The sequence below is a fragment of the Rana temporaria genome, chromosome 11, assembly GCF_905171775.1.
Source record: "Rana temporaria chromosome 11, aRanTem1.1, whole genome shotgun sequence".
Taxonomy (NCBI): domain Eukaryota; kingdom Metazoa; phylum Chordata; class Amphibia; order Anura; family Ranidae; genus Rana; species Rana temporaria.
Window position 1 is genome coordinate 144,289,162 of NC_053499.1, and position 22,274 is coordinate 144,311,435.

Here is a 22,274-nt window from a genome sequence, read left to right on the forward strand (position 1 = left end):
GAACGACGGCCATACTTAACATAGGATACCACTCACATAGCAGGGGTAACTATACGCCGGAAAAAGCCGAACGCAAACAACGTAAAAAAAATGCGCCGGGCTGTCGTTTGTTTCAAAATCGGCGTAAATCCTCATTTGCATATTAGTCGCGTAAAAAACGAAACGCCAACTAGCGGCCGGCCTGGAATTGCAGCCTAAGATCCGACGGTGTAAGTCACTTACACCTGTCGGATCTTAGGGATATCTATGCGGAACCTGATTCTATGAATCAGCCGCATAGATCCGACCGACGGAACTCAGAGATACGACGGCGTATCAGGAGATACGCCATCGTATCTCTTTCTGAATCTAGCCCAGTGAATCTCCCTATGGGGGGTCACAGACAGCAATAGAAAATCTGACAGGGTTTCTAATCCCTCTCCACTCCAATCTAAAAATAATTTCAAAAAAGTTTTCCCTTTAGTTATACTACTATACTTAGTTCTAGCTATAAAAAAAAAAAAAAAAAATGTCTGTGCATACAATTTAAAGCTGTTGGGGTTTACTGCTGTCTGTGACTCCATTGCACATTTCTTCTCACTTCCTGTCCCTGTGACAGCTTGTGTGACTGTCAGGATATTTTAAGATTGTCCCTGGCCAAGTGAGGGGAAATTTCTCCCACAATGACTGATGGACGGGAAATCAGCTGAATGCAGAACAACCTAAAGTAGTCGGAGAGTTACTCAATGGAGGCGGAGCTTCACACATCAGGATAAAGAGACTGAAAACACAGGAGGCTGAAATTACACATCTCCCTCTTCAATACTTCTCCAAATACCAAGCGTAAGTATTTATTTCACTTATTTATAGGCGGATTCTGTATTATTTACCGGGGCACATAGCAATGTTCACCTCAGCTTTTGGAGCACAGGAGCTTACACTCTAAAATCGACTCCATACCCACATTTTATTATTATATATTTATATACAGTAGGTCAGACATATACTGCAGTGCTGTACACTGAGCCAATCACATCAGTCTCTGCACCAGAGGAGCTTACAATCTAATGCCCCTCCACAGTCACACACTATTATTATTATTATTATACATTTATATAGCTCTGACATATACCGCAGTGCCGTACAGAGAACAAGGCCATTTACATTAGTCTCTGCACCACAGGAGCTTACACCCTAAAGTTTTTTCTTTAGCTATACTTTAATGAATACAGCCTGGTCACTGACAGTCAGCTTCCAGCCTTGTACTGACTTAAAGCGAAGATTCACCCAAAAGGGTAAGTCCTGTTCATTTACGCCCCCCCTACTGCCACATTTGGCACTCTTTGGGGGGGAGCGGGTACCTGTCAAAACCAGGGCCGGTGTAGTGTAACAGTTTGCTGCCTATCCTAGAATGCTGTGGAAGTCACGTGGCGGGCAACTGCGCATGCGCGATGCGTTCCAAACGCAAGTGCGATGCGTTCCAATGGATTTTCGACAGTATACACCAGCGAACCCGGCATTCAGGGCGACGTGTACTTAGAGGAAAGTGGCCAGTCGGCCTCACGACCTCGCTTCGCTTGGACGGCTCGCTCCGCTCGCTCGGCCTCCTGGCTCTTTTTTTAACATCCTCCAATCCACGGGGATGTTAAGGAAAGAGCCTGGATGCCGACCGAGGTTTCACTGGTGTGCACTGTCGTGAATCCATTGGAACGCATCGCATTTGCGTTTGGAACGCATCGCGCATGCGCAGTTGGCCGCCACGTGACTTCCGGAGCATTCTAGGATAGGCAGCAAACTGTGACAATACACCGGAAATACACCCCCTCCTTCCTCCTCAGTCTTCTGGGACACTTCACACGCGCAGTAGGAAACCGACTGTGGAGCCGCAAGGTTTCACTTCCTGTTTTCCTACTTGCTATGCTGATTGAAGAATCGGCTCAGGTAAGGCCATTGCTGGATCCCTGAACAGGTAAGTATCCTTATATTAAAGTTCAGCAGCTACAGTGTAAATATATGGATATAAATATTTATATACTGTATACAAACTGATCTTTAGCTATTGAACTTAGTAAACAATTTTTTTTTTTTACAGCAAATCAATAAAAGGTAGAACATTAAATATGGCAAAAAGAGCCTAGAGCCCCACCTGCTGGTTTAATCTGAAAAGACAAAATGATCATACCTTTATATCACCCTTTAAATTTTATATAAATAATACTATAACTTCCCTTCTAGCATGTAGAGCCAAGGATTGTAGGAATACAGGTAATTCAATTGTAAAAGTGATTCGAAATGTTAGAATATTTAACCATGTTTAGAAAAAATAGGAATGGAATTCTGAACTTGTCCATATGACTTTCTCTACCCTTGCCCTTGTCCTTGCAGAAGATGGAGATGTTGGATCACGTGCTCAGCGTTGCGGAAACCATCTATGAACTGGTCGATCAAGCCAAGACCAATGTAAAGAAATGCCGCTTTCTGGAGAGGAAAATCCGAGTCTTACTGCTGACCACTGATACTCTTGGGACTCAAGATGACATGTCTGTTACCCTACAGATCGTGGTGCAGGAACTCGATAAGGCCCTCAAGAATGCCAAGAGTTGGGTCTTTAAATATTCCAAAATTTCCCGGATGAATCAAATACTTAAAGCCAAGGGCATCACGGAAAAATTCGCCGAGATCACCGACCAGCTGAAAGATGCCGCCGAACACATTTCTCTGTTACTGGCTATCGAACAAAGAGACAAATTCCAGAAAATCTATAACAAGAGTTCTTGGACGACGGAGAGTCAGAAGGACATGGAGAAGGATGGGAGGAAGCTCCTTCAGTTACTCTGCAGTAAGTATGAGAATGTGAGTTATCAGAGACTGAATGAGAAGAACCAGTGCCATGGCAGACCATGTGACCACCCTAGAGCCCCGGAGTACAGGGGACCGGGGTAGTGTGGCTGCATAATGGACTTACCTGGGGAATTAGTGGGCCTGAGAACTGGGGTGGGCCAAAATTAATAAATTCTACATGGACTGCTGATAAAATGTATAGAGAACACTGAGCCTCAATGATAAAATGTATAGAGAACACAGAGCCTCAATGATAAAATGTATAGAGAACACCGAGCCTCAATGATAAAATGTATAGAGAACACTGAGCCTCAATGGTAAAATGTATAGAGAACACGGAGCCTCAATGATAAAATGTATAGAGAACACTGAGCCTCAATGATAAAATGTATAGGGAACACTGAGCCTCAATGATAAAATGTATAGAGAACACGGAGCCTCAATGATAAAATGTATAGAGAACATTGAGCCTCAATGATAAAATGTATAGAGAATACTGAGCCTCAATGATAAAATGTATAGAGAACACCGAGCCTCAATGATAAAATGTATAGAGAACACTGAGCCTCAATGAAAAAATGTATAGAGAACACGGAGCCTCGATGATAAAATGTATAAGGAACACGGAGCCTGAATGATAAAATGTATAGGGAACACGGAGCCTGAATGATAAAATGTATAGAGAACATTGACCCTCAATAATAAAATGTATAGAGAACACTGAGCCTCAATGATAAAATGTATAGAGAACACGGAGCCTCAATGATAAAATGTATAGAGAACATTGAGCCTTAATGATAAAATGTATAGAGAACACAGAGCCTGAATGATAAAATGTATAGAGAACACGGAGCCTCAATGACAAAATGTATAAGGAACACGGAGCCTCAATGATAAAATTTATAGGGAACACTGAGCCTCAATGGTAAAATGTATAGAGAACACGGAGCCTCAATGAAAAAATGTATAGAGAACACCGAGCCTCAATGATAAAATGTATAGAGAACACTGAGCCTCAATGATAAAATGTGTAGAGAACACTGAGCCTCAATGATAAAATGTGTAGAGAACACGGAGCCTCAATGATAAAATGTATAGAGAACACTGAGCCTCAATGATAAAATGTATAGAGAACATGGAGCCTCAATGATAAAATGTATAGAGAACACTGAGCCTCAGTGATAAAATGTATAGAGAACACTGAGCCTCAATGATACATTGTATACAGAACACATTAAAGTGGATGTAAACCCAAAAATATGAGGTGATCCACAGTATAAAAAATGAGAAATCCACCCCTCCCCCACATAACACATATGTCCTGAAACAAATGCGGTATCATTCACCTAGATAAACTAAGCAGTTGTGATGAAATGTTCAGATTTACTAGCACATGTCAAAGCTGTAAAACTGTATTCAGGCATGGAGGTTTGTTTTGCCTTCATCATGTGGGCTAAGAAGACAATATAAAAATTCAAAAACCAAAAGTTGACCAGATGGCCCTGGTGACTGCTGGGAGAATGATAAATCTGCCTCCAGTAAAGCAACCCAGGGGAACCAAACAGATTTGAATCGGTTTCTGATTGGTTGATTGGACTTTGCCTGTCATTGTTGTGCTGCAGTTTGCCGTAATGCCAATAATTTATCATCATTTTATCTTTTTCTTTCCTGCAGATCAAGAGATCCATATGGTGAACAGATTGGACAAGGTATCAGCTGGGATAAAAGATATTCATCGTTTTATGCACAAAATGAGACATCCGAGTAAGTACTCACAAGACCTCACATTTCCTTCTAGGACCCCCCTATCTGGATGTGTCAGCACAATATTCACATGTATTGTGAATTATCTGTTGGGAAAATGATGGCCATCTCTTCTCTTTTTTTTTTACTGTTGCCTCAGGCGCCCGAGCCAGGTCAGCCACGCTTACCACCTCCATCTCTTCTCTGTGATCTGCATTTACGCTGGAAATAGTCATTGCCAACTTTGGCATCCTTGAATATCATAAACCAGGGATAATCCCTTCAGGGAAACTGTCATGTACGGAAAGTGGAGCCGCTTCAAGTCTGTACAAGATATGGGCCGGGTTTGTCCCTAGGCCGTATAAGGCAGTGGCCAAGGGGGCCATGGCCACTGAGTAAGCATTTTGAAGTGGTCTGGATCGTGCAGGGCTAACTGGTGGAATCCAGTACATTCTGCCCTGTGCTGGTGAATAGGCATGGGATACAGGTTGAACGTGGGTTTAACCAGAACCCAGACCATTTGCCGTTCATGCCTCGGGTTAAAGCGGTTGTATAGTGATTTTTTTTAACTCTTACCTACAGGTAAGCCTATAATAAAATCTCCTAAACCTTTACATTTTAGGAGATATTCCCCTCGCAATGAGCCGCTGAATACAGCGGCGCATGCGCACAGGGGATTTTCAGCTTAAGGCCCGGACGCCGGAAAGAAGTCTCCCGCGCGCATGTGCAGGAGTGACGGTTTTGCGGCTCCAGCCACTCACAGTGCTGGAGCTGCAATACCCGGAAGACACGTCGAGGCAACATGTCAGCCTCCGGCGGAGGCTCCTTACCACGTGATCAGCCGTGTCCAACCACGGCTGATCACGATGTAAAAAGGAAGAGCCGTTGATCGGCTCTTCCTCACTCGCGTCTGACAGACGCGAGTAGAAGAGAGCCGATCGGCGGCTCTCCTGACAGGGGGGGGGTTTGCGCTGATTGTTTAGCCCCCCCCTTGGATGCCAACACTGGACCACCAGGGAGTGCCCCCCGATGCTCAATAGAGCAAAAAAAAAACACTAAAAAAAAATAAAATAAAATAACACAATCGATGCCAATCAGTGCCCACAAATGGGCACTGACTGGCAACATGGGCACTGGCTGGAATGATGCCCAGCAATGCCATCAGTGCCACCCCTCAGTGTCCATCAGTGCCACCCAGTGTCCATCAGTGCCACCTCTTAGTGCCCATCTATGCCCAGTGCCCACCTATTAGTGCCCATCTGTGCCACCCATAAGTACCCATCAGTGCCACCCATGAGTGCCCATCAGTGCCGACAAAGAGTGCCCAGTGCCGCCTATGAGTGCCCATCACTGCCGCCTATGAATGCCCATCAGTGCAGCATACCAGCGCCGCCTATCAGTGCCTATCAGTGCTGCCTATCGGTGCCCATCAGTGCCACCTCATCGGTGCCCATCAGTGCCGCCATATCAGTGACCTTATTTACAAAAAAAATTAACAGAAAAAAAATAAAAACTCAATTCAAAAATTTCGGTCTTTTTTTAGTTGTTGCGCAAAAAATAAAAATCGCAGAGGTGATCAAGTACCTCCAAAAGAAAGCTCTATTTGTGGGAACAAAATAATAAAAATTTCATTTGGGTACAGTGTAGCATGACCGCGCAATTGTCATTCAGATTGCGACAGTGCTGAAAGCTGAAAATTGGCTTGGGCAGGAAGGTGCGTAAGTGCCTGGTATGGAAGTGGTTAAAGTGAAGTTCATTACCAGTCATGTTAGTAGATGTTTGGTGAGAGACGATTCGCGCTTTTCAGTCCGTTACAGCGTGACGAATGTGCTATCTCCATTACGAATGTTGGTTTTACAAGACCGAGCGCTTCCGTCTCGTACTTGATCCAGAGCATGCGTGGAATTTTGTGCGTCGGAATTGTCCACACACGATCGTAATTTACGGGAACGGATTTTGTTGTCGGAAGATTTGAGAACCAGCTCTCAAATTTTTGTTGTCGGAAATTCCGATGGAGCCTACACGCGGTCGGAATTTCCGACAACAAGCTCCCAATCGAACATTTGTTGTTGGACATTCCGAGCGTGTGTACGCGGCATATCAGCGAGCAGCACATGATTGGATGATGGAAGTCAGCAGAGCTTCTGCCCATTTACTAAGCACTGGAGCAACTGCACTTTAAAAAGTGCACAGTCTTTTTGCCTTTAGTAAATCAACCCCTATGGCATAGCCTCCTGCCAGGGAGATCTGTTATAGATATCCGCAGGCATCTGCTTACTGTTATGCACAGTTTTTTAGAATAAACGCGGGGATGTTATCAGGTACTGCAGCTTTTCTTGCATTGGCAATAAAAAAAACTCTTACATCCGGAGTAGAAACCTCGAAAGGCAAGTCTCTGGAAGATACAGCCAGCTTAGTAATTGCACCGAGCGCTCAAAATGGAGATAAAACATATTTAGATCGTGAGCTCACAGGACAGAAACAAAGAGGCCTGCATTCAGTGTTGGTGATCCTAAACTTAAAAAAAAAATGTACAGGGGCTAAAGGGATTAATTCCCTTACAAGCTGTCCCATTGGAGTGTTCCCTAGTAGTTTGACCACCAGAAAATGAAGGAATTTTTATTTTTTATTTCCAGATCAGCAGCCAAGCAGGTTGAACATCCGCAAAATTCGGATGACAGAGCTGAAAAGAGGAGACCTGATGATGGAAAGACCAACCCACCATCTGTACCGGGGAGAGTTCTACCGCAGTCCTGTGGCCATCAAACAATTTAAAGGTCAAAGTGTACAAGATGAAAAGTAAGGACCAGATTCACAGAAAAAGTACGCCGGAGTATCTGCTGATACTCCGGCGTACTTTCAAATTTGCCGCGTCGTATCGTATTTACTTGGAATTCTCAAACAAACATACGACGGCATTTGGCTAAGATCGGACAGGCGTAACGGCTTCGTACGCCTTCGGTTCTTAGGATGCAATACTTTGGCGCCCGCTGGGTGGAGTTTGCGTCGTTTTCTGCGTCGGGTATGCTAATTAGCTGTTCGCATTCTCTAACGTCGTCGCTAGTCGGCTTTTCCCGTCGCAAAGTTACGGCTGCTATTTAGGTGGTTTAAAATAGACAGCCCATGTTAAAGTATGGCCGTCGTTCCCGCATTGAATTTCAATTTTTTTTTTGCGTAAGGCGTCCGGGAACACGAACACGGGGCAACGTCATTTCGTGCAAAGCACGGCGGGAAATTTTAAAACGGAGCATGCGCAGTTCGTTCGGCGCGGGAACGCGCCTAATTTAAATGGTCCCCGCCCCATTTGAATTAGGCGGGCTTGCGCCGGACGGCTTTAAGCTACGCCGCCGCAAGTTTACAGGCAAGTGCTTTGTGAATCAAGCACTTGCGCTGAAAACTTGCAGCGGAGTAACGTAAAGGACATACTGGCATGGGCCCCCTGGAGCAGAGAACCGGGGGGGGGGGGGGGAGGTGTTGCCGCCTCAAATTGAGAAGTGGGGGGGTTGCCCTGGGGACCCCTGGGCCATTTACAAAGAAAAAAATATAAATATATATATATATATATATATATATATATAAAAAAAAATATAAAGCAAAAAAGTGGGGTTGCCATCCGAGGACCTCTGGGCCCTTTAATAAAAACAAAATATATATATATATATATATATATATATATATATATATATATATATATATATATATATATAAAAAATTCAAATTAAAACATTTTTTATTAAAAAAAGGGGGGGGGTTGCCATCCGGGGCACTGGGGACCTCCGGGCCCCTTACAAAAAAGCAAAAAGGGGGTTGCCATCCGGGCCCCTGGGACCTCCGGGCCCCTTACAGGTGTACTGCCTGTACCCCCTGATGGCGGCCCTGGGAACAAATACGGTATATTCCCTGGTGTCATATATTGTAACAAGGTAAGACATTTTTCTGTTTTCTAGACTCACATGGAAAATGTTTTATTCTGAAAGTAAATATTTGAAGAAATTTCAGTATTTGAATGTTTTACGGCTCCACGGAGTCTGCATCGATAAATCTGGTAAGGAAAACGATTTGTGTTGTATTCTAGACTCTGAAGATCTCTGTCCCACTCCTGCATCCCTCCTCTGTCTGGGGCTCTATGCAGCTCTCGTTCTCTCTCCTGTCCTCCTCCTCCTCCTCTGTCCTCCTCTGTCCTCCTCCTCTGTCCTCCTATGTCCTCCTCCTGTCTCCTCCAATGTCCTAGACTCTTCTCAGCTCTTTGTCCCACGCTCCTCTCCTCCTCCTCTCTCCTCCAATGTCCTAGACTCTTCTCAGCTCTTTGTCCCAGGCTCCTCTCCTCCTATATTCCAAACTCTCCACAGCCCTCTATCCTGGTCTCTTGTCTCTGTTGCTGTCCTTTTCCTCCCTCCTTCTTAGTTTTTCGGCTAAACGCCATTGAAATATTCTGCCTCTGTTCCCCGTCCTCCTCTGTTTGGGGTTCCAGAACAGCTCTATGTTCTTCTCTCTTGTCTCTATTCCCATCTTCATTTTCTCATTATCACTTTGTCCTGGTCTCTTGTCTCTGTTCCATCCTCATCCTCATCTTCTCTCCTCCTCTGATTAAGGCCCAGAAACCACCTACTCTCTGGTTATGGAGTTATGCGAGAAAGGGACACTACGAGAACTGCTACAGACAGAGCCAGACTTGCCTTGGGGACGGAGAGTTCTTATGGCTCTAGACGTGGCCAAAGCGGTGTACAGGTATGACAACTCATGTCTAGGAACAATAATTGGCGAGCCAGAAGAGCAAAGGTTGGTTGGGAAGAATCCAATAAACAAAAGTCCTAATTATATGTAGCACTACCCCAGAAGGAGCTGCTGGTTTAATTTTGGGCCTGTCAACCCCTGAAGTTTGGCTCGATCCCCACCTTGGCGCAAATGGACAATAATGTGATTGTGGACCCTGAATGGCTATAGGTGTCCACAATGATACCACACAGCAGACAAATGTAGTCAAATATTGTTACCTTGGTGTTGTTCACCTGCCACACAACTGCTACAGTCCCACCCAAGATATGGATTAACCAGTGATAAGGTGTTTACTTGGCAAAAGAATAAAACATTGGTTATGCAAAGAACATTAATTACATACAGCTCTCTGTAAAATCAATGGTTTAGAATATCCCTGCAATCAGACCCAAATACCTTGATCCGAGCGACAGTATGGTGGAGGAATCTCTCAATGCAATGACGTCAGCACTGGGACACCTCCCCTTCCAGGTCTCGCACAAACAGCAAAAATCGCAATGTGATGCGAGCAGTTATAATAAACTCAAAGGGCCAGATTCAGAAAGAATGGCCTAAGTTTCTGCTGGCGTAGCGCATCTCATAAACGCAATGCCGCCGTAACTTAGAGAGGCGAGTACCGTATTCACAAAGAACTTGCGCCCTAAGTTACGGCGGCGTAGCGTAAATGGGCCGACGTAAGCCCGCGTAATTCAAAGTAGGCTGGTAGGGGGCGTGTTGTATGGAAATGAATCGTGACCCCACGTAAATGACGCGCCTAACCAACGGCGCATGCGCGCGCATGCTCAGTATCACGTCGAATTTTCTCCCTAAATTACGCCGGCTCAATGCTTAGTCGACGTGAACGTAACCTACGCCCATCCCCATTCACGTACGACTTACGCAAATGACGTAAAATAAGACGCTATTCCGACGTTTCCGACGTCCATACCTTAACATGACTTACCCCTGCTTTATGAGGGGTAAAGTTACGCCGGACCGACGCCTTACGTAAACGGCGTAGCTAAATCCGCCGGGCGCAAGTACGTTTCTGAATTCGGCGTATCTACCTCATTTGCATGTTCGACGCGGAAATATACGGAAGCGCCCCTAGCGGCAAGCGTAAATATGCACCCAAGATACGACGGCGTAGGAGACTTACGTCAGTCGTATCTTGGCCGAATTCAAGCACAACTGATTCTAAGAATCAGTCACATAGATACGACGGCGCTCACTCGGACATACGACGGCGTATCTGGAGATACGCCGTCGTATGTCCTTTCTGAATCCGGGCCAAAGACTCCCAACTGTATGGCTCCCCCTAGTGGACAGTTCAACTGGTGCGTGTCCTGCAGTAACAACTTAAGGAAATAGAGAAAACGAGTGGCTGTTCCTTTAAGGGTCAGTTAATCTTCTGCTAGCTCCGTTGGTGCACTTATTTATTTGTATTCCATTAAACAGGGTGGAAGGAAAAGGGCAAACACTCGATACACACAATGTAGTGGTAAAACTGAGCGCTAATTCTCCCAAGGCGTCGTATCGCTCTCAGGAGGCAGTGTGTCCCTGCTTGCGGCGCTGCAGACACCAGCAAGAACAAGTCAAATCTATGAAAGTCACACTCCTGCGAGTCAGTTAACTATGTTGATGGGCAAGTGCCCGCTCACCAAACAAGGCCTCGCTTCACTGGTTTTCCTCAGTCCGGAACCTTCCTTCAGTGATCAGTCTCTCTGTAACGTGGGCCCCTGGTCTTCCGCACGGCCGCTACCTGGGTACCGGTGGAAAAGGCGACTCCGGATGCTAGGAGTTTCAGACTGTCCCTCTTTGGTTCTGTCAGCGAAATTGTCTGCAAGGATCCCTCTCTGGCTAGGTGATCCGCTCTCTTTAACTGTAGGCCCAGGCTTCTCAGGCCTAGGTGCACTTACTGGGCCTACTGTTGGCTGGAAGGTGGGATCCCGAAAGAGTGGGCTGAGTTTGCGCTTGTCTTAAATAAGTCCTTCCATCAGGCTGTGCGTGGCGTATTGCATTTTGGTAGTACAGTGGCCTTGCGGGTAATGTAGTCTCAATTCTGCCCACATCAATATGGTCTCTGTCTCTGATACCACAATGCCCATACCATGAATAACCGAACCAAACAAGCTTTAATAGTCTAGCATAAAACAGACACCAGAGGGAGCCAAATTTCTAATTAGCACAAATTGCAGCCTATTAAGATGCATGCAATGGTAACACCTTGCTACATATACACAGCTCATGCACAACAAGCAGAAAGAACCTGATTGCGCAATACAATAACCACCATTAGCAGATTAGACACAAGATTCTTATGTGGGCACACTCACGAATCCCTGGACAAAAAACAGGCAACAAACAAGCCGCTCAGGATGGATGTTCTCCTCATTTAGATGTGTAGTCTGTCATTCCCGTTCGTAGCTCCTCCCCCACGCGTTACGTCACTAGACACGTGACTTAGTCATGGGTAACATGGGTTACTTCACACCATGCTGCGTCTCCTTACAAGTTTACAGTACAATGGTTTTGTTGTATTACTTGTTGAAGCACGCCTTCTATCTGAATCTCCCATGGAGTGTCCATTGACCTGTAGTGTGGCATAACTCTGACCCAAAATCTCTAATTGCAGTTTTCTCTTCATATCAAGGTTACATCAGACTGAAGCCAAGCCCACAGTACATGGATGTTTGAGCAGCTCCAAGTTTTTGGTGGATGGGACATTCTGTGTGAAGGTAACAAATACAACACCTAGCCTACTATTGGGCATTCACTAGGCTTCTCCGTATGTAATATACTGTGCTGACATTTTTAGACCCCTTATGCTTTCCCTGTATCCATTAGATACAGACTTGAGGGTAGGTGCAGCGTGGTGCAGTGGCAGAAAATACTCAGGCTGGGTTCAAATAGAGGCAGGTCTAGTTTCGGCACAGAGTCCAGTGCAGTTTCCATAATAATGACAGCTGGCTAGCAAATTTATTTTTTAATTTTTTTATAAATAGACCCCAAAATGTATTTAAACCAAACAACAAAAACGATTTCAGCTTGCCAATCCTTAGATGAGGTGGCTGCATTTGTTTTCTTTTTGGGGGCTTTTTAAAATTTATTTACACTTGAAGATTCTGCCATTAACACACTTTCTGTCCTAGTGTGACAACGCTCACTCATTTCACTGTATCTATGGAGGAACAGAGATGTCACCCTATAAAAAGACTTCAGAACACTCCCCTCTCCTATCCTCCATCACGTGAAGGGGGTGTAGTTTCCAGCTGATAATGTTGTTTGAGATTTAAGTTCCGTGCAGAAGAATGTAGAAAGACACCAGATTTCTGTGTACAACCCATCAGAGGTTGTTGCAGGTTTATCACGTAGCTGACAGCACCAGGAATTGTGGACAGGAATATTGTGTACATGCTCTGAAGGGTCAGTCCACCTAACATTGACATTTCGCCTCGAGAGTCGAATATTGGATGAATTATTCCATAGTTTGCGGTGTGGTGTAGGTTTATCAGTGTTACACACATGGGCTGGTTTCTCTCAGAGATGACTCGCTTATCCAGCAGAAGAACGGAAGACGGAGCTCCTGTTAGATACACAAGTATTTTTGAGGATTTCCTGTTTTCCTAGCAGTGAGTCTAATGTTTTTGTCCACATGTTGGAGCCAGTAAGCAAGCAGGGAACTTTACAAGTGAGATTGCTCTATTAGGTTTCCCAGTTCATCTACAAGTTCTAGAGTCTCCTTCATTGTGCTAAATTCTCTATTACAGGGAATGAGAGCCTTCTAATAGCTTGTTCCCTTCGTTCTTGCCAAGACCCCCTGCTCTCTAGTTCCCCCGCCACCTCCTCCCATGCTCTAGGACTTTTCCCGAGCCTCTCCCATCCTCTGGAACTTTCTACCCAAATCTGTCCGACTATCTTCTACTCTGCTTGCTCTTAGACAATCCCTGAAAACTCTTCTCTTCAGAGAGGCCTATCCAGGCCTCCACCTAACAACTGTACTTTTACTTTCTCCATCAGATCATCCCCCACAGTTATTACCCTTTGTATCACTAGACCCTTCCTCCTAGAGTGCAAGCTCTAACGAGCTGCCCTCATGTTGTAAACACTGCGCAAACTGTTGGCACCATATAAATCCTGTATAATAATAATAATAACAACTTACATCCATCCACACAAAATGGAAATATCAATTTTGCTTGACAAGACCCTTTAGGTCAGGGGTGTGAAACTCAATTTCATTGTGGATCGCATCAGCATTATGATTGCCCTCAAAAGGGCCGGTTGTATCTGTAAGATTAGATGTCCAGCGCATCCCCTCTCCTTACATTAGATGTCAAGAGCCACCCCACCATCAGAAGTTGAGTCCCCCACTCTCCCTTACATCACAGTGCACCCCCCTTTTCTTATGCTGCTGCTGGGAAGAAGCTGGATGCATTGCTTGAAAGCAGAAAGTAAGGTACTGGAGTAAGACCAGAGGAGGGCTGGAGCTCTCCTGCAGCTGCAGGAGAGGCGCGAGGGCCACATTAAATGGCCTGGAGGGCCGGATTCGGCCTGCGGGCCTTGTGTTTGACACCTGTGCTTTAGGTCCTATGGGCTGCAAACCACAATATTAATAATGCTTTTGATGAATTCAGCTCGCCAACTTTGAGCTCACCAAGAAAGAATATTCCATGGGTAAACCCTCTAATGTGGAGAGAAGAAGAAGGTTCAGAGAGCTGGAATACGTAGCCCCCGAGACGTTGCAGGATATCAGCGTGTATGACCGGTGCAGTGAAATTTACAGGTGAGGAATGACAATTCTGTCCACTTTTCTGATAATTTTGACACCCACTACAGCAGAAACCAATCATATCTCAGATCTAGGTGGAGTCTGGTAGGTTCCACTACCTGTTGACTTCCTAAATCTCTTGGGGTCTCCAGAGATGATATCTTCCTGTTGAGTAGGTGCAGGGTGGTGTGGCTGACAGTAAGCACACAGAGTCTCGATTTGCAATGAACTATGTATTGGAACAGCAGGTCAAAAGTGAAAACATGGGGGGGGGGGCTCACTTGTTTGGTGTCACTTTAACAGCTCAGAGATAAAAGAGGACTTAGGGATGCTGTCAGCTTCTGTCACAAGGAGTGGAGTACAACCTGGCCAGTCCAGCCCCAAGGGGAAGGTAGACCTGTTCCCTGCTCTCTCCCTACTCCTCAGAAACCGTTCCCTATTGCTAGTGTCCCTGCCAGATGGAGAACCTACAATAGCCACTCGCATTAATCATGCTAAACCCAGGGGTCAGAGTCTTGAATAGACTCTACCTGACCCAAGATGGCCACCATGGTCACTTGAGACATGAGCATCCAATCACATTACTGGCTCGGTTGACTGAGGAAATCAGAGAAAAACGGTTTCTCTCGACCCTCTCCCGACTGCATTGCCACTGCTGTCGAGCGCTACCTGCAGTGGAGAACACAGACTGCACCAGTCTACATCCCCATCATATTTCTTAGCTTTGTTCAAACCCACCTTGGGGTGTTCTTACTTCTCAGTAGCACAAAATATATGAAAAAAAATTGTCTGTAAATATAGTTGGGTGGTAGGCATCAGGGAAATAGGCTGACTCTTCTTCACCAAGAGTTTTCAGTATTTGCAAATCTGCAGCTTTAATCAAAGTCCATGGTGATCCTGCCATGAAGGTCCTTGTTCAGGCACTTCCTGTGATAGGGTGACAACTCTATCCCCATCTCCCAAACACATACCTCCCAACTTTCTGAGATGGGAATGAGGGACACCTATCAGCAAAAGTATGCAGGCATAGGACACACCCCTTGCCACGCCCCCTTAAAGGAGAATTGTACAAAAAAATAAGATTGGTTAAACCCACAAGTGCTTTTTTTACCACTACTATTTCTTTATATTGGCTTTTGGAATTTACAAATGGCGCAATTTAGAAATCAGATGAAAGTTTAGTGCTGGGGAACACTTTTTGATAGATAAAAAGTGCATTTTATATACATCTATATAGATCAGACCAAAATGAGGGACAAATGAGAAGAATGAGGGACAGAGGGACATTGCTCCAAATCAGGGACAGTCGGGAGGTATGCAAACATGCTTCAGTGTTGTCACCCTGTTACATGGGTTTCCAATGGAGACTACAAGTGGCTGTTACAACACACATTACACAGGCATGTCATCACCATCAGAAAACCCGCCCTGAGAAATGCTGTAACAGTCCACCTGGCACCCATGTTGGGTGCCTCCACCAAGGTACATCTTCCTCCACTCTGGAGCCAGAAACCAGCTATTATAGCTGAGAATTGCACCCATGAACTAGACAACATTAGCTTAGGTGCAAACTGGAACTCACTTTATTGTATATTCACCCAGAATTTATACCACACAAAATCACATAAGAGCTTGATCATATTATCAAAACGATGCAAACTTTAAACAGTAATATCATAAGTACATCTAATGAAGAGGTAGCAGATAACAGTAACCTAATTAAACAGTGACCTAGTCAACCGCAAGCTAATTAACAGCTAGGCACCTAAACAAGCCTTGATTAGTCAGGGAGTCCACCCCAGACAGTCCAGAATCAACATTAAAGAAGACACAGGGCTGTCCAAATCCCATTACCAGCTTTCAAGGCTGCAGAGACCATCATGGCTTCCTTGACTGTTAAATGTGGTAATGTCATCTTGCATTATATAACAGGACATCTTCCTGAATCCTTTTAGCTCCCTCAAATGCCAGGTCCCATAGTCAATAGGCAAGAAGCTACCCTGCAGTCCCCTCCAAAAGCCCCTGTCCTGGTTGGGTCTGTCACAAATGCCATGCAGCCCTTGATGGAATACATGTAGACCTGGCTACAAAGAGGCTGGGGGAGATCAGCAGCAATGAGTTTGGGTTGGGCGTGGATGGTCGGAAAGAACCAACCTGTCATTCACAAGAGGTATGTATATGTTTATAAGGGGACTAAAACGGAAAAGTGCAACCCTAAAAATGGTACCTAAAATTCTAACTGTACCTCCTATCCTAGTTTTGTGGTGAAAACAGAACACTGCAGACCTCAGACACAGAGGGTCTTATAGGTACATGGCAGCATTTCTATCCTGCAGACCATTCTTCAGCCATCTTGTATGTGCCAGGCTGGCTATAGAGTGCATTGGCTATCCCAGATAGACATGGTGGCCACCAATCTGCTTCTCTTAGAGCAGTGATGGCCAACCTTGGCACCCCAGATGTTTTGGAACTACATTTCCCATGATGCTCATGCACTCTGCAGTGAAATTGAGCATCATGGGAAATGTAGTTCCAAAACATCTGGGGTGCCAAGGTTCGCCATCACTGTCCTAGAGATTCTAGCCCAAAGATCTTTACTGGATGATTCGGATGATTTTAAATGTTTATGATTAACAACACTTAACTTTGTAATCACATATTTTGATAACGTTTGGAGAAGTAAATCTTACGATGAGTGTAATGTACAGGTATCATATGTCAGATTTATGATTCAATAAATAATTGAGAGTCAATTGTTGTTCTCTGTTCCAGCCTGGGAGTGGTGATGTATGAGATCGCTACCAAAAGACAACCGTTCCAGGGTGAGTTCCCCCATTCATGATGTCTGAGCCAACCATCCAGTCGTAGGGAATATACCATGTTCCCCCAAAAATAAGCCAGAGTCTTATATTAAATTTTGGCAACAAAAGACACAGTAGGGCTTATTTTCAGGGTAGGTCTTACGATGTAATGTGCCGTTTTCTCTCTCCCTGCCTGACAGGAATCCCCAGTGTGAACCAACTTAAAATGCTTGTAAAATCCTATAATCAACTCTATTACAGTATTATATAATGTACAATGTGTGTTTCTGTAATATAATTGTGCCAAATATCTTCGTTATAGTGCCGCTTTTCGCTTCTGTGACCCGCCGGAGCTCTCTTCCCCGCATTTATATTACAGAAAACGCACACATTGTTCATTATATACTACTGTAATAGAGTGGATTATAGGATTTTACAAGCATTTTAAACTAGGGCTTATTTTCAGGGTAGGTCTTATTTTTGGGAAAATGCGGTAAAGTAAAATACCCAATTTCAGGTCTACATTTAGATTGGAAGAGAAAAATCTTCAATTTCTTGTAATGTGTATGTTTTGTTTTCTTCAGCAACCCTGATGTCCTCCCATAATCCAAAAATATACCCGAAAGTGTATTGGATTCTGCCCTAAAGGGCACATGTGACTCGGGATGGGACAGTATATTGCAAGCTTCTTTGGTGAAGAGACTGATGTGGCTGGCTCAGTGTTCTCTCTACAGCACTGCAGTACATGTCATAGCTATATATATATATATATATATATATATATATATATATATATATATATATATATATATATATACACATATATATATACACACACACACACACACACACACACACACACACTGTATATATATATATATATAAATAACCATGTGCGACTGTGACAAGGCATTAGATTGTACGCTTCTAAGGTGCGGAGACTGATGTGATTGGCTCAGGGTTCTCTGTACAGTTCTCTGTGGTATATGTCAGAGCTACGTACTGTAAATGTATAATAATATTAGAGAGTGACTGTGGGGGGGACATTAGAGTGTAAGCTCCTCTGGTTCATAGATTGGTGGTTCAGTGTTCTCTGTACAGCACTGGAGAATATGTCAGAGTTATATTATACTTCATACACCTGGATTTTCTGCCATAGAATGACACAATATTATTTCTTGTTTCTCTCAGACATGGAGGTGACAGAGGACAATCTGAGGGAGATGCAGGAGAAATGGTGGGCCTCACTGGATGATGAATTGCACTCGCTCTGCCCTCAGAATTTCTGTGATCTCGTTAAATCGCTTCTTCAGAAGGATCCTCTAGATCGTCCATCTGCCGGAGGTAACTAAAGTCATCTGTATTATTTCACTTTCCTTCAGAGTGGTCATCAGATGGTTATGCCAAAACGGCACTCCAAATTCTCACAACTGGAGAGTGGCAATGAAAGACTGAGGTGTAACTGGTCAGAAGGGCCCATAAAGTTTGTAGGTGAACCAGACTTTAGAATATCTTCCAAAGTGAAATGCCTAGCTGGCTCAGGGTGTGAGCCTTCCAAGAAGCATTGATGTAGGCCAGATATAGTTTGGATTTTCAGCTTGCTGTGACTTCATCTCACAAAACTAGAAAGCTCAACCAGAATCTGGTCTCTTAAAGCTACAAGTAAATATTATACCCCTTAGGATGCAGTCCCTTGTCTGGTCAAGATTCAATGTCTCAAGAATTACATAGGCTTTAGGTACTGGATCTTGATTGACTTAGGCCCTGTACACACGTCCGAGGAACTCGACGGGCAAAACTCATCGTTTTGCTCGTCGAGTTCTGTGTGAAGCCGCCGAGGATCTCGGCGAGCCAACTTTCCTCATTGAACAACGAGGAAATAGAGAACATGTTCTCTATTTGGCTCGACGAGATCCTCGTCGGTTTCCTCGGCCGAAAGTGTACACACGGCCGGGTTTCTCGGCAGAATACAGCTCCGATCGAGTTTCTGGCTAAATTCTGCTGAGAAATTTGGTCGTGTGTACGGGGCCTGAGGGAAGAAAACTTGTGGCATGAGATCCTAGCTGGGTTTGGCATTTGGTACGTTCCTTGGCCAGAGTGTGGTCTCTTGGCTTGCTATCCCACCCACATAGATCCTACGTCTTATTTGGTCCAACACTGACTTTTATAAGATGGGAAAGCATGTTCTATTCCCAACCTAGATCAATACCCAACCTAGAGTCATATGCAATGGGCCAGCACATTACAGTTAAGGCTCGTAAACACAAGAAAATCTGAAGTATGCTGTAACGGCTACCCAGATAGTGAGAGGGCCTCAGCCGTTGGAGAAGTCCTTTTCCCTGGCAAGCTGCGATATGCAGGTACCGCCGGTATATCCCATCGAACGTCCTTCCAAGAAACGAGACGGGCTACGTTTGCAGAGTCAAGCAGACTGACTTTTAATGCCACATTGTACCTCCTTATATCTGGTTACAAACTGTACAGAAACAAATGACACTCCCCCCCCCCACCCAGGGGGGGCTTCAATACACATACTTTGAAATAATGACATTCCCTTGAGCCAATCAGTCGCTAGACGTTTTGGCTCCTAAACTTAGCTTGATCAGACAATAGAATTCAATTAACCTTTAAAACAATTATCACTCACACATAATCCCCATCAGCATACACCTCACAGGAGGCTGTTACCTACACAAAAGAGAGTTCATTAGCTATGCAAAGGGAACATTAGCATTCAGCAGTAAAAGAGACCCTTGTCCAATTAACCCTTTGAGCTCAGAATACAATGTGGTACATCCAATTGTGACAAGCCATGCAGTTCCTTGTAGTCCTCCCTGCATGAAGATTATAAATGTCCAGGCAGAATACATAGGTCTGTTACATATGCCTTTAGTGGATCAACCCCAATGTCTTTTCATGTTAGGAATGTTGATTGTACTTTATGCAGGGAGTACCTTATTGACTATGTCACTGGTATGTAACTATTGTTTGTACTCCAGTTGGAGCCGTGTCCTTTTATATTGACATTTCTGTAGTGTCTGTTAAAATCTTTCTTAAAAAAAAAGTTCTTAAAGTAAAATTGTGTACAACAAACAATCGGCCGATTATCTGATTTAGTATAGTGCTTATGACAGCCGATTCCAACTTTTCGGATGACAAAACCTGAAGGTGCATGCTATAAAAAAATGTAACATATGTGAACACAATGTCCAATTTTCATTACATTAGTACAGTTTTCATCCGAAAAAAGTTGTAAGAGCAAGACTGCACATGCTTGGAAAAGAAAGAACACATTACAAAACAATTTAACACATTACATCACTTTCAAAGTTGTATGCTGTCGTACGGGAATTTTTGGAAGTTGAATTACCCCTTCATTTTTGATATGAGACTAGCATGCAACAAAAAATGGATGACTATTCGTCCGATAATCTGATCGTGTGTACCAGGCTTAGGCCCCGTACACACGTCCGAGAAACTCGACGGGCAAAACACATCGTTTTGCTCGTCGAGTTCCTTGTGAAGCCGCCGAGGATCTCGGCGAGCCAAGTTTCCTCATTGACTAACGAGGAAATAGAGAACATGTTCTCTATTTGGCCCGACGAGATCCTCGTCGGTTTCCTCGGCCAAAAGTGTACGCACGACCGGGTTTATCGGCAGAATATGGCTCCGATCGAGTTTCTGGCTGAATTCTGCAGAGAAACTCGGTCGTGTGTACAGGGCCTTAAAGCGGGAGTTCACCCGAAATTTTTTTTTTAACATTAGATTGATGCTCATTTTGTGAAGGGGAATCGGGTGTTTTTTTTTAAATCGAAGCAGTACTTACCGTTTTAGAGAGCGATCTTCTCCGCCGCTTCCGGGTATGGTCTTCGGGACTGGGCGTTCCTATTTGATTGACAGGCTTCCGACAGGCTTCCGACGGTTGTATACATCGCGTCATGAGTAGCCGAAAGAAGCAGAACGTCAGTCCCGCAGCCCATACCCGGAAGCGGCGGAGAAGATCGCTCTCTAAAACGGTAAGTACTGCTTTGATTTTAAAAAAAACTACCCGATTCCCCTTGACAAAATGAGCCTCAATCTAATGTTAAAAATTAAATTTTCAGGTGAACCTCCGCTTTAAGTCCGGTTTACTGCCTTGTAATGATAGAAGATTGACCTCACCCTTCCTTCATATTGCTTGCAAAAATCAGGCTAATCTTAAGCCTCGTACACATGATCGGACTCCCAACCAACTTTTCCGTGGATTTTGGTCCGAAGGGCATTGGCTGTGAACTTGTTCTGCATACACACGACACAACATTTTCAGCCAACATTCACCAAACCACATGGTTTTTCAGCTCTTTACCGCCACCCTTTGGGCAACTTCTGCTATTGTTGGCTGATGTTTAACATTGGTTCTGAGCATGCATGTTTGTACATCAAATTTTAGTCGGACGGACTTGTGTACACACGATTGGATAAACCAACGTAACCGATTTATTGCCCAACAGTTGGCGAGCATGAACAGCCAACTTTTGTTGTCGTTAATTCAGCCAATAATTGTCTAAAAGGAGCATACACATGGTCGGATTATCCAACACAACACATCGTGGATCATATGTACGAGGCTTTACACACATTCTGCTACAACCTGTCTCTACCTAATGGGAGCTTTTATTTCGCAATTCCTGTACATAGAATTATATCCAGAGGTGACTATTGACTGATCCCATATAATTCTTCTGTCATTGCAGAAATTGTGAGTTTGCTAAAGGGACGGAAGAGACGAGAATCGGACACCAAGGACGGGTGGACTCGGTGGAAAACTTCTAGTACAAATTTCACCAGTGTAGACTTCCCTGACTTTGATCCATCTGACTTGGGGTATGCTAGTGGAAGCACCGACATGGCATAGCTGTGTAGCTGGTCACCTTGGACTTACAAATGGATGATTGCTTAATGCGATGGAAAATTTTCGGAGTTACAGACACAAGAATCAGCAAATGTCACCTCCGTACTTTCCTTGGGATGTCAGGAATTTGTAGAGGAACTACAAATTTCTCTATAAACTGATTGATCATTGTGGAGATTAAATGTTTCCCCTCAGCACCAGAGCTATGGAGAGTCAGTAAGCCGACCACCATTTTGTCGCATCATTCTCAAGTATTATGCCCCGTACACACCATCACTTTATGTGATGAAAAAAAATGACGTTTTTAAAAACGTCACTTTAATTGACTGTGTGTGGGGGAAAACGTCAATTTATGTCTTGTAAAAAACGACCAAAATAAATTGAAGCATGCTTCAATTTTATGTGTCGTTTTTCAAAAGTGCACTTTTTACTTCACAGAAATTGACCGTGTGTAGCAAAAAACGTCGTTTTCTAAGACGTTTTTTCATCCACG

The 22,274-nt window shown here is 44.3% G+C and overlaps 1 protein-coding gene across 1 annotated transcript; it reads left to right on the forward strand.

Moving 5' to 3' along the window:
• The first annotated feature begins 727 nt into the window (after positions 1 to 727).
• Positions 728 to 22,035, forward strand: LOC120917803 (mixed lineage kinase domain-like protein). The gene is made up of 11 exons (XM_040329352.1): positions 728 to 822; positions 2,365 to 2,818; positions 4,495 to 4,584; positions 7,200 to 7,362; positions 8,511 to 8,608; positions 9,156 to 9,291; positions 11,972 to 12,056; positions 13,956 to 14,104; positions 16,862 to 16,911; positions 18,082 to 18,234; positions 21,624 to 22,035. The coding sequence occupies exons 2-11, from the start codon at positions 2,368 to 2,370 to the stop codon at positions 21,782 to 21,784; spliced, it is 1,536 nt and encodes a 511-aa protein (XP_040185286.1). The 5' UTR covers positions 728 to 822; positions 2,365 to 2,367; the 3' UTR covers positions 21,785 to 22,035.
• Positions 22,036 to 22,274: the final 239 nt, after the last annotated feature.